This window comes from Ammospiza nelsoni, chromosome 18, assembly GCF_027579445.1.
Source record: "Ammospiza nelsoni isolate bAmmNel1 chromosome 18, bAmmNel1.pri, whole genome shotgun sequence".
NCBI lineage: Eukaryota > Metazoa > Chordata > Aves > Passeriformes > Passerellidae > Ammospiza > Ammospiza nelsoni.
In genome coordinates this window covers 392,198-407,996 of record NC_080650.1, presented here as the reverse complement: position 1 = coordinate 407,996, position 15,799 = coordinate 392,198, and the positions used below count along the sequence as shown (strand labels likewise).

Sequence of the window (15,799 nt, the reverse complement as noted above, 5' to 3'; positions counted from 1 at the left end):
AAAGGCAGGCAGCTGCACAGAAAACAATTTAAAAAGCTAAAAAGGGGGATACTGACAGCTGTGTTCTCATATTCCGTAGCACTGCAGAACTGTTATTAATTTATGCACCTGCCTTGGGGAGGAATTACGCTGTCCCACGTGGATTCCATTTTGTTCCACTGACATTCATAGGAATGAAACTGCAGGGCATCTTGCATTTGCTGCTGCTGTCTCTTGAGCGCTGGAAATGCTGAGATGAGGGGTCTGATGAACTGTCAGGTGGGTGTAATTTCTGGGGAGCACAGAAATGCCAGAAAGTTTTTGAGAACAAGCTGTGAGTTCTCCATTTTCCTTTTTGATCTTTGCTCAGAACAGGTTAGGTTAATTCAGTCGCTGTTCTACTGTTTGCCAGCTGGAGGTAATCTCCAAAGGCTGAAATCTGCTGAGATGAAAAATAATTTTTATTCCAATACTCAGAGAAAGGAATTGAAAGGGACTAGTCACAAAGGAAAGTTTGAAATTCTGGGATATTAATTTAAACGTGACAAAATGAACCTTCACTGTGGTGTCTGTGGGCTCTACACCAGGATGGGGAGAGCTTTGAATGCTGTGAATTAGTTAAAACTGAGCTGGGATTACAAACGTGGCTGCACAGCACTCCAGATTTTGCACTGGTTTCAGCAGGAGCCCTAAGGCACTGCAGCCAGGGTGATTGTGAAAGAGGGACACACAGAATGCTGCTGCTGAGCTCAGCTCAGAGCCGTCAGAGGTGCGGGGATTAGCAGCTGTAATGAGTTTATTCTGGATTGAATGCCCACCTTGGAAACCCCCAGCCCTGTGGTGCTCAGCTGCGAGCCTGGCACTGCCTGGTGCCCTGCAGAGGGCTGGAGCTGTTTGTGTTTTATCACTCTGGGTTGTGTCTGTGTCAGCCTGGCCCGCGTTCCTGCTTGCTGACATTCGTTTATCTTGCTGGTCCTCACCGGAGAACGATAACGTTTATTTTGAATTCTGCAGATGAGTGGTCATCCACTGGCTTAAACAAATAAATGACTTGACTGAAGGTAGGATGGGACTGCAGATGAGCAGAATGTTCCTGAAGGAACGTGTTCAACCCTTGACTGCCTTTGAGAAGTGTCAGGGGGGTCATTAGGGTTAGCAGGAAATCAGGATGTGGAGATTGCAGGGAGCTCTTGGACAGCTCTGACCAGGTCAGTGAGACTGAGGATTGCTCAGTGCCACCTTCCAGCACGCTCTGGTGTGGGACGTTCACAGGGGCTGAGAGTGAGCATTGCTCAGTGCCACCTTCCCAGGAGTGGAGGATTGCTCAGTGCCACCTTCCAGCACGCTCTGGTGTGGGACGTTCACAGGGGCTGAGACTGAGGATTGCTCAGTGCCACCTTCCAGCACGCTCTGGTGTGGGACGTTCACAGGGGCTGAGAGTGAGCATTGCTCAGTGCCACCTTCCCAGGAGCGGAGCATTGCTCACTGCCCCCTCCCAGCACACATGAAGGGTTTCTCTCAAGCTTTTCCTTCTGATGGGGAGCCTGAGGCAGGGGGAGCAGTCCCTCTAGCAAACAGATCATTGCTGCAGCTGCACTTTGGGAATTCCTGTCCACAGAGCAGTGTTCCAGGCTCTCCTCCATCCAGCACAAACAGCTGGGCAGCCGCTGGTGCGCCGTGCAGCTGTGGTGGGAGAAAGGAGGAGCCCGTTTATCTGGATGTGTTTGTTCCCTCCGGGGAAGGGCCGGGAGGAGCAGAGGCAGGGCCAGGAGCTGCCTGAGGGTTTGCAGCGGTGTCCTGCTGGGTGGGACAGGGGACATGGACATCCCAGGGTTTGCAGCAGTGTCCTGCTGGGTGGGACAGGGGGCATGAGACATCCCCTTGGGCTGGGGGCCCAGCTCTGTGCTGGGGGCTCCGGGCAGGGACAGTGGCAGATACAGGGGCAGTGTCAGGAGAGGCAGAGCAGCATTCCCTGGCACACACACACACAGACAGGAGCTCTCCTTCCTCGACAGCGGGAGCCCGGCACAGAGCTGCACCAGAAAGGGCTCCACAGAACGTTGAGATGCTGTTGCTGCATTTTGGGCAGCTTTGCTCCCCCCATCCGTCAGGGGCCCTCTGCTCCTGCCAAGGAACATGCCAGCCATCTGGCAGATTTGTTTCTCTAGTGATCCAACAGCTCCGAGGCGTGCCAGGCTATTTGTACCATCTGCCACGAAAATGTCACTTCAGCTAAAGGATGGTGGACACCTGGGGACCTAGGGTTCAAAAATCCTTTTAAAGAGCAATCATTTTCACCCACAGAAAAATAGAGTTTGAACCTTGGGTCCCCCTCCCCCAGAACAGCAGTGCACGACACAGCTGAAATATTTATGTCTCCTAAACCATTCTCTAAATTGCTCTTTTTTCCTGCTTTTCCTCTTGCTGTCTTTTCCAACTGTGAGAATATAAAAATGGCTCCTATAAAGTTCACATGTGGATGGACATTTCCAGCTAAGCCAGGAGTGTTATACAATCTGTAGTAGAAATTGTTTGGGGTTTTGAACACATTTTCTGCATTTCTAAAGCTAGAAATGACTTTGTTTTTATGCCATTTGTAGCCTGTTCGCAATTCAGAAGAGACCATCAATCAATACAGTTCAAGCAGCTCACCAATAGGCTTGTAAGCAGACAAGTGTTTATACAAGGGAAAATACTTAAAACTGTCTGATCTTGATGGTGGAGCTGTAGAAACAACCCTTAGCATTTTTAGGGAGCCCAGGATTGTGAAAAGGTTTGGGTATTCATCTGTGAGCTTCTATTTACAAAAAGAAAATCATCCCAAATTTCTTTTCTTGTGGCAATATTTGTGTTTTTATTTTAGCTTTCACTGTTATAGCTGAGTTTTGATAATGCATGGCTGACTGAGAAAAAGGTGCATCAATTCATGTTCATAAAGGCTGTTTTGAGAAAGTCCTGGTATTTCAAAATGCTTTCAAAATATGGGGGATAGATGGGTAATTTATCAGTTTGGAGCATTGTTTCCTAAATCTAATATTGCAGTTATTAATCAAACACTGCACTCTGTGTGCAATAAAATAGCAGTCTGAAACCATAAGCTTTTTTCTTAAAATTTTCAGCCAGCTCCACACTCAAATGGGACAATGAAATGGAAATAATGTGACACTCTCCGATTTCTGCTGTTTTGTAATTTTTGTATAATTACTTTTCTCAGCATGCTTTTCATTGCTGGGAACATGAAAAGAATAATGCCTAAGTCCAGTAATTTTTCTTTGTGTTGCATATTTAAAAATTGGGTAGGCACTGCGATTTTTTTTGGTCCTTGTTCATTACCACTGACATTTTGTGTAACTGAAAAGATCTCCACGGACAGTTCAGACAGCCTCAGCCATCAGATGAACAAAGATAAATCAGCCTGGCTGTTTATTCCAGTGCTGCTTTGTAAACTTTCTTTGCTCTCTCTCGCTCTCTCCCCTTGCCCTTCCATTTCATGGCAGGGATCGTTGTCCCTGTGGAGGAGCACATCTGGGTATTGTCCCTGGGTTTGGGGATCAGATTCCTTTTGTCCTTAGGGCACCCGTGCTGTCTTCCCTGAAAATTGAGACCTGCCCTTGATTTTGAACCCTTGATTTTCTTGATTTTGAATTTATTCCTTCCTTTGCTGTTCCACCCCTCTGCCAGCACAGCTCTGTTGATTTCCATGGGAGGAAACTGGAGAATTTCTGGTTGTCCCCAATCCCACAGAATTACACGGGAAGAGTTGGGCCAGTGCTGCAGGACACTAAACCCTCGAATTCCTTAGAGAATTGTTTGGCAGTTACTGAATTTCACTCATCAGGGGAGAGCAAAAATGACTTTTTATTTTGGAAAGCACAAGTCTTTAAGAGTGCTATAACTGTCGAAATAAGTGCTTTGTTTGAGAAGCATGATAGAGTATCTATTTTAATCAGAAAACTCACCAAAAGAACACAGACTTCCTTTCTGTGGTGGAAATGAAAGCACTGAACCAGAAAAGGCAGAAAAAAACCCACCCTGCTCTGTGCTAACAGATTTTAGAAGAACTTGGAAATGTCAGCTTTTCTGATCCCCAAACTTCATTATAATCTGGTGCCACCTCACAACTTGAGTCCTTCCTCCCTGCCATGCTTCCTTCAAGCTTCATTTGAACTAAGAACTTTGAGATTTGTAATGAGCAGAACCCCTACTGTTTGATGACACAGTGCCCAGAACTACTTTGAAAGGTGACGTGGGCATTTAGAAATACTAATTAATATCTTGGCAGAGATATTTGGAAAATCCTGTATTTTTCGTGTCACAGTGAAAAGTTTTAAATAAGCAATGCCAGGCTGGGCTGGCTGGAGGGAAATGTGCCTTTAATCCTGAAATGCCCCCTCTGCAGCACTTTGTTGGAAATTGCTGGGAGCTGTGGAGTTTATAGAGAAAGGGAATTCAAAAACAATTCTGCTGGAAATGGCAGATAAAGATGATTGCACTGTGAAGCGTGACTCTCAGAGGCCTTTTTTTCTTTAAATTTGCAGTATCTGATGCATTGTGGCTTGAGAACAGAAGTTTGTGCACCAAACTGGGCTTTTCTGTGGGTGGTGATTGTACAGTGGCACTCAGCATGGCCCCACCAAAACCCATCCTGTGCTCTCAGGGAGCAGACTGAGCCTCCTGAGCTCACCACAGATGTTCATTTCAGAAATGGAATGTTATGTACCTAACAAAGTGCTTGGCAAGCTGAAGGAAAACAGATTTGTATTGTTGTTATTATTATTTAACATATAAATAAAGGCCTCTCTGGACTGAGATTGAATTTCAGCAGCCTTTCTGGAGGCAATTAAAACCATTAGCTTCATCAGCCAAGGCCAGCGTTTTAATGTCTCTGAGACACTCAGGCTGCCAAAGTTAATTATTCATCCTTTTCTTAATTGGATTCAGATTACATTTTAAAGGTACAACTCCAGTGGATTTGGCTGTAACTGTTCCCCAGGAGGATGTTGAGGTTTGCAGAGGGTTTGGGGGGATTTCGGTGCTGGGCAGCCCCTGCAGATGTGTCAGATAATAAACAGGGAGATCCATCTGCACTGCAGGAGCTTCCTGGTGGGGAATTTCCTGCGGGATGCAAAGCTGGCCAAAAGGGAGATGGAAATCCAACTAATTTTTCTGTTCGGACTTAGAGCAGAATGCAGTTGTCATGGCATTTCCAGCAGTGAAAAATACCTGGTTTAATGAAATTTACCCACTCATGGGCACATGCAGACATATCCTGGGCTGTGCCAGGGAGTGAGGCTGAAATACCAACCAGGGCAGGGATCTCCTCCTCAGCTTGCAGGACTCATCTCTGAGGCTGTGAAACCTTCTTTGGTTCAAGAACTTGCCTTTTTCTGGAGGATGAATTGTTTTTCAGAAAGGAGATTTCTAAAGCAGTTTGGACAGCGAAATTACTGCTTTTTGTGTCTAAATAGTGAAGCTGTAACTTGGTACAGCTGTCAGGATCAGCTATGACAAGGCCTGGTTGAAGTGTTTGAGCTTTGTCTGATGTGTGACCTCTGAAGGCAGAAATAGACAGATGATTTGCAGTATGTGAAGGGAAAATTTTAGGTTAGAAGTGCCTTCCTTTGGAGAAAGCCAGAAGTTCACTCTTTGCCAAGCCGAAGAGTGCAGCCAGTGGCCTGAGAGGTGAGTAATTTGGAAAGGGACAGGGACAGGAGGGCAATGTGCCCTGGAAAAAGGGAGCCCAGGCAGGTGCTCTGGGGCTGCTCTGCTCCTCTGTGTGGTCACTCAGTAACTACATGTAAATAAGGAGCTGTTCTCCTCTAGACACAAACCATACTGAATAAGGCTTTCAGCCTGCATGACCTTTCCCAGCTCCTCCAGATAAAAAAGTACCATCTCATTATTGTAATATATTTTCATCTCCCTTGCAGTTATTTATAAACAGAGGGGTTAGATATCACTTTCTTTTTTTTTTTTTTTTTTTCCTGTGAACAGCATTATAAATGAAGGATTTGTACTTGCAGTCTGAGCTGGTGTGTTTCCAGGAGCATTTCTCAGCTTGCTTGTGAGGCAGTTTTTGCTTGCCTGTGAGTGTCCAAAGCAGAAGTGCTGAGCAGCAGTAACTGCTGTCAGGAGGGAGAGCAGGGCGAGGGCAGTGCCCCAGGAGGGAGGATCTGCTCCATCCCTGCTTTGGCACCCAGGGATGGTCCAGCCTAGGCTGAGAGGGTGGGAGGAATTTTCGATTTTACCTTGTCAAAGCCGAAGCTCAGAAACATCTGTCTCTCAGTGCTGGTGATTGCTGACACTCCTGACTGCGTGAGCTTGTTTCCTGGCTTTTCAGGGTAAAAGAATGACCATACCAATGCAAGGAAGCTAAACATTTTAGAAGAAAGGAATAATTTAATGTAGATTGGGACAAGTGTGAGAATCAGGCTCATGGGATGACTTCACAGCTTGCTCAATGTTTTATTTCGTACTTTTAAATGCTACTTTCCTTAATAACAGCATTACAGCTTGATTAGAGTTTTTGTGCTGACTACAAAAACATCCCAAATCACTGTTTTACATTCCACATCATGCAGGAAGTCTGTAAACTTTCAAAAAGACAAACTGAGGTAAGGTAAAATCAGCCCTTATCAGAGCACTGGAATTAATTGAAAGAGTTTCTTAATTAATGAGGCCCAAGGCTTTGACAACCCAGGTACTTCCAACAAATTGCTCCTTGTTATGCCCTCAGATGGGAACACACCACATCCAGATGTTCAGAGATACTGGGTTGGGAGGTTTGTGGGGCTCTGATGTCTTTAAATACAAATTCTTTTTCCTCAGAGCCTCATCAGATTCTGGCTGTGCTCACCAGAGCAAGAGCAATTTCCAGCCCACAGATGCAGGGACCTATGCAGGTTATTTCAAGTTGCAGTGAATCTTTGTACATTTTTGTTGTAGAAGAGATTATTTTTTTTTCCCTTTTTCATTTCTAAGTCATAGAGGATTCACATTTTGTCTTGCCCTGCAGGGGTTTCTGGAGAAAGACTGAACTAAAACCCAGAGACAGAGTTTCTTAGAAACACGACATCAAAGAAATTGGAGAGAAAAAATATCTATGTGATCATTATCTTCTTTTGGATTACTGTGGGAAAAACCAAACAGTTTGTTTTTTGAGGGGCTGGAACACCTTTCCCACATGGAAAGAACTGGGTTTGTTCAGCCTGGAGAGGAGAGGGCTGCAGGCTGATCTCACTGTGCCCTTCCAGCACCTGGAGGTCCTGCAAGATGGAGAGGAGCAGTTCAAGGAGCAGGCGGTGGCAGGAAAGGGGGAATGGCTTCAAAGGGGAGGAGGGGAGGTTTAGAGCAGACATTGGGAATTGGGAATTGTTCCCTGGCAGGGCTGGATGGGATATTGGGAATTGGGAATTGTTCCCTGCAGGGTGGGCAGGCCCTGGCACAGGTGCCCAGAGCAGCTGGGGCTGCCCTGCACCCCTGGCAGTGCCCATGGCAGGGGTGGCCCTGGATGGGCTCTGAGGTCCCTTCCAACCCAGTCTTTCTGTGATTTTTGCCCATTTTCCCTGGTTTGCTCCTTGGACCCTCTGCATTTGTCGGTGACAGTAAGGGCACAGCCCTGCTCTGAGATCTCTGCCAGGGCAAACACCAAGACAGAGCACTGCAAATCTGAATTCTCCCTGAGCAGAGAAACTCTCCAGGGAACATTTTCTGGCTTAAGGACTGCTGAGAAATACTGATTTCAGAGTGACTTTACATCTGAAAAGCCTCCTCAGCTCCCCTCCTCCTCCTGCAGAATGGTGAGCCACCTGCAGCCAGGGAAAAGGGTGGAGGCACCAGGAAATGAGGTCCATGCGTTTTGGACATGAATGTACCTGATGAGGAAATCACTTCCAAACTGCTCCATTTACCACACAGATTATTCCTATTTCAGGAATATTCTGTGCAGAATGCCTGTGCATGCCTGCTTTGGGGGATGAGGGATGACAGCATCTCTTTTGTAGGAATTATCTGGAGCTTTAAAGCTGTTCCAGTACACAGAACTCTTTTGTTTCTGTAATTGATGCTGTCCAGTCAGGGAAAAGAAATGTGTCTTTGGCTAGAAAAGAAAAAATACTCAAGAGCTGCATCATATTTCCTAGGAACAGGAACACCATAGCAACAGTTGTCTTTCAGTGCATCCCTTCACGGCTCTCAGATTGCTGAGCTCTTCTGCTGGAAACCCAGCACACGTGAGCTTGGCAGATGATTACGCTAAAAACACACATACACAACACATCTTTTTGTCTGTGTTTATGTTTTCCCATGACCACATGGCATGTTATTTCTCTCCTGTAAAAGGAATTTTAATGGGGAGTTTATTGGTTGAGCTGCTTCGGTTTGATAATCTCTGATGGAATACTTCATTCGGGTGGGAAGTTTTATTGTGTGTGTGTGTAAAATAACAGAAAATCCCAAACATATGTGAAAGACTTATTTTTATTAGATAAATGTGTTGTAGAAAAGTTTTGGAAAGATATCATTCCTTTTAGTATTTTTTTCAGCTTGGAATTTAATTAATAGTAAATTGAGATTGAAACAATAACACAGTATCTCAAGCATCATAATCAAAACTTTTTGATTAATTTTTTCCCTTCAGTTTATGAAAATGTCAAGTCTATCCAAAATCGAGTCAGGAAAAATGTTTGAAAATTCTTCTAGGATGAGAAAGCTTTTTCCTGCCTAGCTCTGTTCTACTTATTACATATTAATACTGCCTGGCTCCCTTTGCTGGGTGGGGCTCTTTTGTCATTCTTTTATGAGAACTTGCATGGAAAGTTAAAACACATGCTGATTAATTTAGGATGAGTGGCCAAAGCACCCTGTCCTGCCTGCATTGACTCTGTCCAGGTCTAACACAGATCCTGGTGAAGTTACAGTTCAAATGTTCCTAACAATTGCATTACGTCCGCAAGAGATGCCAGCAGGCAGAGGCTGAGAGCAGAGCTTTGCCCTCCTGCTGCTCACACTGGCTCTGTGCTGGGGTTTCCATGCTGGAGTGCCAGCCCAGCTCCCTCAGCAGGCACTGCAGCTCCATCCATTGCACAGAGCCAGCAATGGATCTGTCATTTCAATGGCTGTGAACGGCTCTGGTGGGTGGCTTCCCTCGTTTGGGTTCTCTGGTTTGCTGGGCTCCCTGCACAGGCGTGCTTGCACAGGCGTGGGAATCACTGGGAGCATCCCTGGGAGAGAGCATCCCTGCAGTATCAGTGCCAGTATCCCTGTGAGCATCCCTGCAGTATCACTGTAGGCATCACTGAGAGCATTGCTGCTGCATCCCTGGGAGCATCCCTGTGAGCATCTCAGGGCCCTGCCAGTTGCTGGGCTGAGCTGCCCAGGCTGAGCTGCCAAGGCTGCCCAAGCCCTGCAGCCACAGCAGGAACTGCTGCTGCTGAGGACCTGGGCTGGGACACAGGACAGGGACACCGTGGGCAGGGCTGGTTGTGCCGAGTGTGACACCATCTCACAGCTGTGTCCTGGTCTCTCTGTGTGTGACACCATCTCAGAGCTGTGTCCTGGTCTCTCTGTGTGTGACACCATCTCAGAGCTGTGTCCTGGTCTCTCTGTGTGTGACACCATCTCAGAGCTGTGTCCTGGTCTCTCTGTGTGTGACACCATCTCAGAGCTGTGTCCTGGTCTCTCTGTGTGATACCAGCTCACGGCTGTGTTCTGCTCTCCCTGTGCTCAGTGTGACACCAGCTCACAGCTCTGCTCTCTCTCCTCGCTGCAGCTGACGAGAGAACACCAGGTGGCCCTCTCCTCCATCACTTACATCGGCTGTGCTCTGTCCATCCTCTGCCTGACGATCACCCTGGTCACATTCGCCGTGCTGTCGTGAGTAATTTTAACTTCACCCCTGCTGGGCAGCCAGCACTCAGCAGGGCAAGCAGGACCCCTTCAGCTGCTCAGGATAAAACAAAGGCTATTAATTCTACAACCTTCCTTAATTAGATCCTGCACATGTATTTGTAACACTTGGTTGATTATTTCTAAATTACTTTCATTTCTTGAAATGGGATGGTCTTTATATAGCCATCTATTTCAATCTCGTGAGAGATTTTGATTTTTTTTAGCTGTCCAGGCTTTGCTATAGTTCAGGAACCTTGCAAAGAGCCTTGTAGGAGGCCTTGGTCTGGACTGCAGTGCAAGGTGAGCAGGGACTGCAGGATCACCCCCTCTGCCCCCCACATCTCTGGGTTGCTCAGGGCACACAGACAGCCCTTTCTGCTGTTCCACTGCCCTGTCTGTGAGGCAGGGTGTGCAGAAAGGAATGCCCAGTAAGGAAGTCTCAGTCAGCCCTGGCTGCCTGACTTTATTTTCACACAGCTTGTACACAATTATCTCACGCAGCCCACGTTTATGTTCAAGTGCCTCGCTGTTCTCCATCAGGCTGCTTTTCTGTGGCGCTTTACTGGGGTGAAGGACACTGTAAGCAGTGTGAAATTCTCTCCATGGCTCGTGGTTAGGAACCTCTGCCCCTCCTGCCCAGAGCAGGGCAGCCCTGTGAGGGCTCTCTGTGCTGGCAAGGTTTCTGCCCCAGGGCACCCAGGACCTTTATTCCTATTTATGTTCCCCTGGTGACAAATGAGTTTGTGGCCCAGCTGGGCTTCATGCAAACATTTCTGGAAAAAAGCCTTCATGAGGGTTTGTGTCTAAATAAGAAACAGAAAACCTGACTAAGGGTGAAGTAACTTGTCCAAGGCTGTGCAGCACTTTGGGAGTACAGCAAGGAGTGGGATTCTTTTCTCCTTTCACACACTAAACCATATTGTTCTCACTTAAGGGTTTGATTCTTGTTTTCTTGTATTTTGGACATCCTGTTAAGAGGCCAGTTTCTAGGGAAAAGGACTAGCTGAATCTCAGTAAACTGATTGCAATGCTTGTTTTTTTTTCCAGACCCCATATTATTTCCAAGTTTCAAGATCTGTGTTGGTCATACTTGGATTAAGGGCATAACGTGTGGCAAAATCCACTCTAAATAAGTCCAACATCTGCCTATCTGACATTGTGCTGTTGGCATGTTTGGGCTAAGGGGAATGATCTGCTCCACTTTAGTCTGAGGGCAAAATTGGATGTTGGAGTGTTTAGAAAGGAAAAGGGAGCAAAAGGAGGAGGTGTTGCTGCAGCAGGGCTGAAAACTCCTCAAGCAGCTGGAGGCAAACAAGACTTGGAAGAGAGCTTGGAGCCAGCTGACTGTCACAGGGTTAAGCACCCCACCTACATACAGCATCCTTCAAACTGCCAATTGAACATAATTTGATTATCTTTTCACTGGAGAGCAGGGTCTCGTTAAGCAGCTGAAGTGGAATTTTGCAATGTGGTGTTGGATGACTGTGACATAAGTGCAGAAGAATCTGGCAAGTTCTTTGCTTCTCCATGTCCTGGCAAGGGCAGCCCCTTCCCGGGGGCAGTGAGTTGGGTGACACTGCCCAGCCTGTGGCACGTGGAGCCACTCGGAACAGAGCCACTGGCACCACGCAGAGCATCCTTGAGTTACTTTTGGGATCTCAGTACTTCCTGTGCTCTCCCTCTTCATTCCCGTTCCACGGTGCAGGGCAGCAGGAGGGGGCATTGGAATGGGAACCTGTTATCACCAGCACTGTTTGTTTTTCAAAGGGAACAGAATTTAAGGCAAGCCTGAGATGTTCAGATCAATGTTTTTGTTTTCTGTTTCTTATTTTGGGATGAGAACAGAAACACGAGGTCAGCAGACTTCCAGGAAAGCCTGTTCTTGTCAGATTTCCAGCTGGTTTCTGAAAAGCCAAGGGAGATATTTTCAAATGATGTTGAAACCGCAGTCAGGTTCCTGTCAAGGCAGGCACTGCCCATCTGTGTACGGAGCTATTTTTCTCAGAGGTTATATTTGTACAAATCAGAGTAGGAACCAATGTCATTTCCCAGAAAGGTGAATACCAACAAAATAAACCCAGGAGCTCTGGCACAGGTGCCACGTGCTTTCTGTGAGGTGTGAGCTCCTTGTCAGCCCAGCGCCCTCCAGGACCAAGCCCTTGCTGATATTCTGTCACTGGCCATCGCTTTGCCATGTGCAGGTGGATGTTGTGTGCCTGCAGGGGACAGAGGGATGCTCTGCCCTGGGCTGCCCACGGAGGGATGCCCTGCCCACAGAGGGATGCCCTGCTCAGGTGCTGCCCACAGAGGGATGCCCTGCCCAGGTGCTGCCCACGGAGGGATGCCCTGCCCAGGCGCTGCCCACGGAGGGATGCCCTGCCCAGGTGCTGCCCACGCTGCTGGCAGGAGGGCTGCAGAGGCCCCGGGGTCACCCCAGCCAGAGCAAGAGCCCGTTCAGTGCCCCGGGCCGTGCTGAGTGTTTCTGTGCCCGCAGGTCTGTCAGCACCATCCGCAACCAGCGCTACCACATCCACGCCAACCTGTCGAGCGCCGTGCTGCTGGCCCAGGCCCTGCTGCTGGCCAGCTTCCAGTTCAGCCCCGCAACCGTGAGTCTCGGGGGTCCTGGGGAGCCCCAGGCAGGGTGGGACACGGGCACAGCCAGGGGAGATCTGTCTCTAACATGCCCTAGCCAAAAACCATCCTGCTGCAGGGGAGCTCCTCGGGCAGGGCGCCAGCTCTAAACCATTAAACTGGCACCCAAAACAGCCCAGTTAGAGCAAGACAAATAGGCCAAGTTAACTGCATCACATACCACTACACCCAGTTTCTTTCCCCTGTTAATTTTAAAAACACAGTTTAAAGTAACATGAGGTCTTTGATGGAAAGTTCCACCTGAAAAGCAGAAGCAAAACCTGATTTTACAATAAACTTTCACTGTGTTTGTGCTGGTAAAAACTCGGCTAGCCTTGTGACCAGCTGCTGCTCCACATTGTTTATCAGAAGCAGCCAGTGGTTTCTGTTATTGGGGGTGGTGGTGGTATTTTTTCTCAGTAGAAGTAAATATGAGGTTTGCACATTGTTCATTTTGCCAATACAACAGCTACCTAAATTTATATTCAGCTCAGATGGGATCCCTTGAATTTCTGCTACGTTTATAAATAACTGTAATGCCTGGTTTGCACAGGCAGTCATTACCTGAGGACCTAAAAGCACTGTGGAAAACTAAGTTCATATTCTTTTGCTGTTTAACATTCGGGTGGGTCCTGAATGAATCATGCAATGTGCAAGGGAGAAAATGAGAGGGGATGGTTCAGAAGGAAAATGAAATTGAGACATTGGAGAGCAGCAAAAGATGAAACTGAAGACAGTAGAAACCAGGCATGAAAATAATCCTCTTTAAGTAGAGAGCTAAAACCCCATTGAAAGGACATGGGCTCGAGGGCAATGGACAGTTCACCCAGCATGACAGTGTCAGGTATTCTCACAGGGCTTTCTTTTTCACCCATCCCAAATTGTCAGACAATTCGGCTGAGTCACTTCAGATGGTGTGTGAAAGCCTCTTTACAGCTGAGCAAGGCCAGCAGGGCCTCAGTCTGTTCCTGGGGTGGAGCTCCAGCTGTGTGCCCTGCTGTGGGATGGAGCTCCAGCTGTGTCCTGCTGTGGGATGGAGCTCCAGCTGTGTCCTGCTGTGGGGTGGGATGGAGCTCCAGCTGTGTGCCCTGCTGTGGGGTGGAGCTCCAGCTGTGTGTCCTGCTGTGGGATGGAGCTCCAGCTGTGTGCCCTGCCGTGGGGTGGAGCTCCAGCTGTGTGTCCTGCTGTGGAGTGGGGATCCAGCTGTGTCCTGCTGTGGGATGGAGCTCCAGCTGTGTGCCCTGCCGTGGGGTGGAGCTCCAGCTGTGTGTCCTGCTGTGGGGTGGGATGGAGCTCCAGCTGTGTGCCCTGCTGTGGGGTGGAGCTCCAGCTGTGTGTCCTGCTGTGGGGTGGAGCTCCAGCTGTGTGTCCTGCTGTGGGATGGAGCTCCAGCTGTGTGCCCTGCTGTGGGGTGGGGATCCAGCTGTGTGCCCTGCTGTGGGGTGGGGATCCAGCTGTGTGCCCTGCTGTGGGGTGGGATGGAGCTCCAGCTGTGTGCCCTGCTGTGGGGTGGAGCTCCAGCTGTGTCCTGCTGTGGGGTGGAGCTCCAGCTGTGTGCCCTGCTGTGGGGTGGGGATCCAGCTGTGTCCTGCTGTGGGATGGAGCTCCAGCTGTGTCCTGCTGTGGGGTGGGATGGAGCTCCAGCTGTGTGCCCTGCTGTGGGGTGGAGCTCCAGCTGTGTGTCCTGCTGTGGGATGGAGCTCCAGCTGTGTCCTGCTGTGGGGTGGAGCTCCAGCTGTGTCCTGCTGTGGGGTGGAGCTCCAGCTGTGTCCTGCTGTGGGGTGGGATGGAGCTCCAGCTGTGTGTCCTGCTGTGGGATGGAGCTCCAGCTGTGTGCCCTGCTGTGGGGTGGGGATCCAGCTGTGTGCCCTGCTGTGGGATGGAGCTCCAGCTGTGTGTCCTGCTGTGGGGTGGGGATCCAGCTGTGTGCCCTGCTGTGGGGTGGGGTGGAGCTCCAGCTGTGTGTCCTGCTGTGGGGTGGGGATCCAGCTTTGTGCCCTGCTGTGGGATGGAGCTCCAGCTGTGTGTCCTGCTGTGGGGTGGGATGGAGCTCCAGCTGTGTGCCCTGCTGTGGGATGGAGCTCCAGCTGTGTGCCCTGCTGTGGGATGGAGCTCCAGCTGTGTGCCCTGCTGTGGGCTGGAGCTCCAGCTGTGTGCCCTGCTGTGGGCTGGAGGACCCACGTTCTCCAGGTACCAGCCCCAGAGCCACCCACGTTCATGACCTGCCTTGGTCACACTCAGGCCCTGCTTATTCCAGCTTGTGAAGCTCTCACACAGGCTCAGGCTGCAGTTTGGTGGGTGCAGATTTCCCCTTACACCTGTCCCAAACCTACTTTGGTGAAATTGGGATGGCAGCACGAGGAAGTGAGAGCTGTTTTACACCCCAGGCTTTGGGAAATTAAATACTTCACAGAAACCAAGGATTTTTTAGCCTTGCCTCTTCTATAAGAGCTGTAATTGTTTGGGATAACTCTGCAAAGATCTGAAAGTTGACAGACCTGATGTAAATACTGTCTGCTGGGCTTTTATTTTTATGCTTTGTCCTCTTGGAGTCCGGGGGGTTGTGATTCATCCTTTATTGGTCTCCTGTCATTACCCACTCCTGACTAGCTCTGACAGCAGCCTAAATACCCTTAATTGGACTGTAATTGGGCTGCCGAGCGGGTTTACAGAGAGAGGGAGGCAGCGTTTGCCCTGGCAGGTGTCAGTGTGTGCTCTGTGCCTGTGCCAGGGCTGCAGTGTGGGGCTGGGCTGTTCGGGTCCCCTGCAGGACCCTCTGTGCCCCCTGCCCGAGCTGGCATCGCCTCCCGCCCTGGGCCTGCCCATCCTTTCCCCTCTCTGGCTTGGGGATAGTGCAGCTTTGATTGCAGATATGGCACGCAGCATCCCCCGCTATTCTCAGATGCGTTATTTATTGATTTACAATTCATTCTGCAGCAATTTTTCTTTTGTGGAATAACAGTGGATTTTTTTTTTCTTTTGTAGGATAATAATGATTTTTAACCATAAAGCTCTATCTTCACAAACAGGGCTTTAAACTTTCAAGTACACCTAATTTATTCATTTATTTATAAAAATCTGGTCATTGACACCTATCTTCAATAGTTAACTGATCATGACATATTCCAGGAAGGCAATTCGTCCCAAAATCAGGATGTCTTTTTGTGTCTTTATATTGTTGAGACACAAGAAAATAAAAATTGAAGTATAAGGTGTCAGCCAGCCCTGGGTTTTTTCCAGCACAACCAGGAAAATCTAATGTCTCTACTATCTGCAGTTCTGGATTGGGGTATTTATCTCT

At 48.6% G+C, this 15,799-nt stretch overlaps 1 protein-coding gene across 2 annotated transcripts in view; it reads left to right on the top strand.

The window, feature by feature from the left end:
• ADGRD1 (adhesion G protein-coupled receptor D1) overlaps positions 1-15,799 on the top strand; it is a 108,136-nt gene that overhangs the window by 59,125 nt on the left and 33,212 nt on the right. For both annotated transcript variants that reach the window (XM_059485350.1, XM_059485349.1), the window contains 2 exons: positions 9,749-9,852; positions 12,362-12,473. In XM_059485350.1, coding sequence (XP_059341333.1) covers positions 9,749-9,852; positions 12,362-12,473 — 216 coding nt within the window. The remainder of the gene's footprint in view (positions 1-9,748; positions 9,853-12,361; positions 12,474-15,799) is intronic.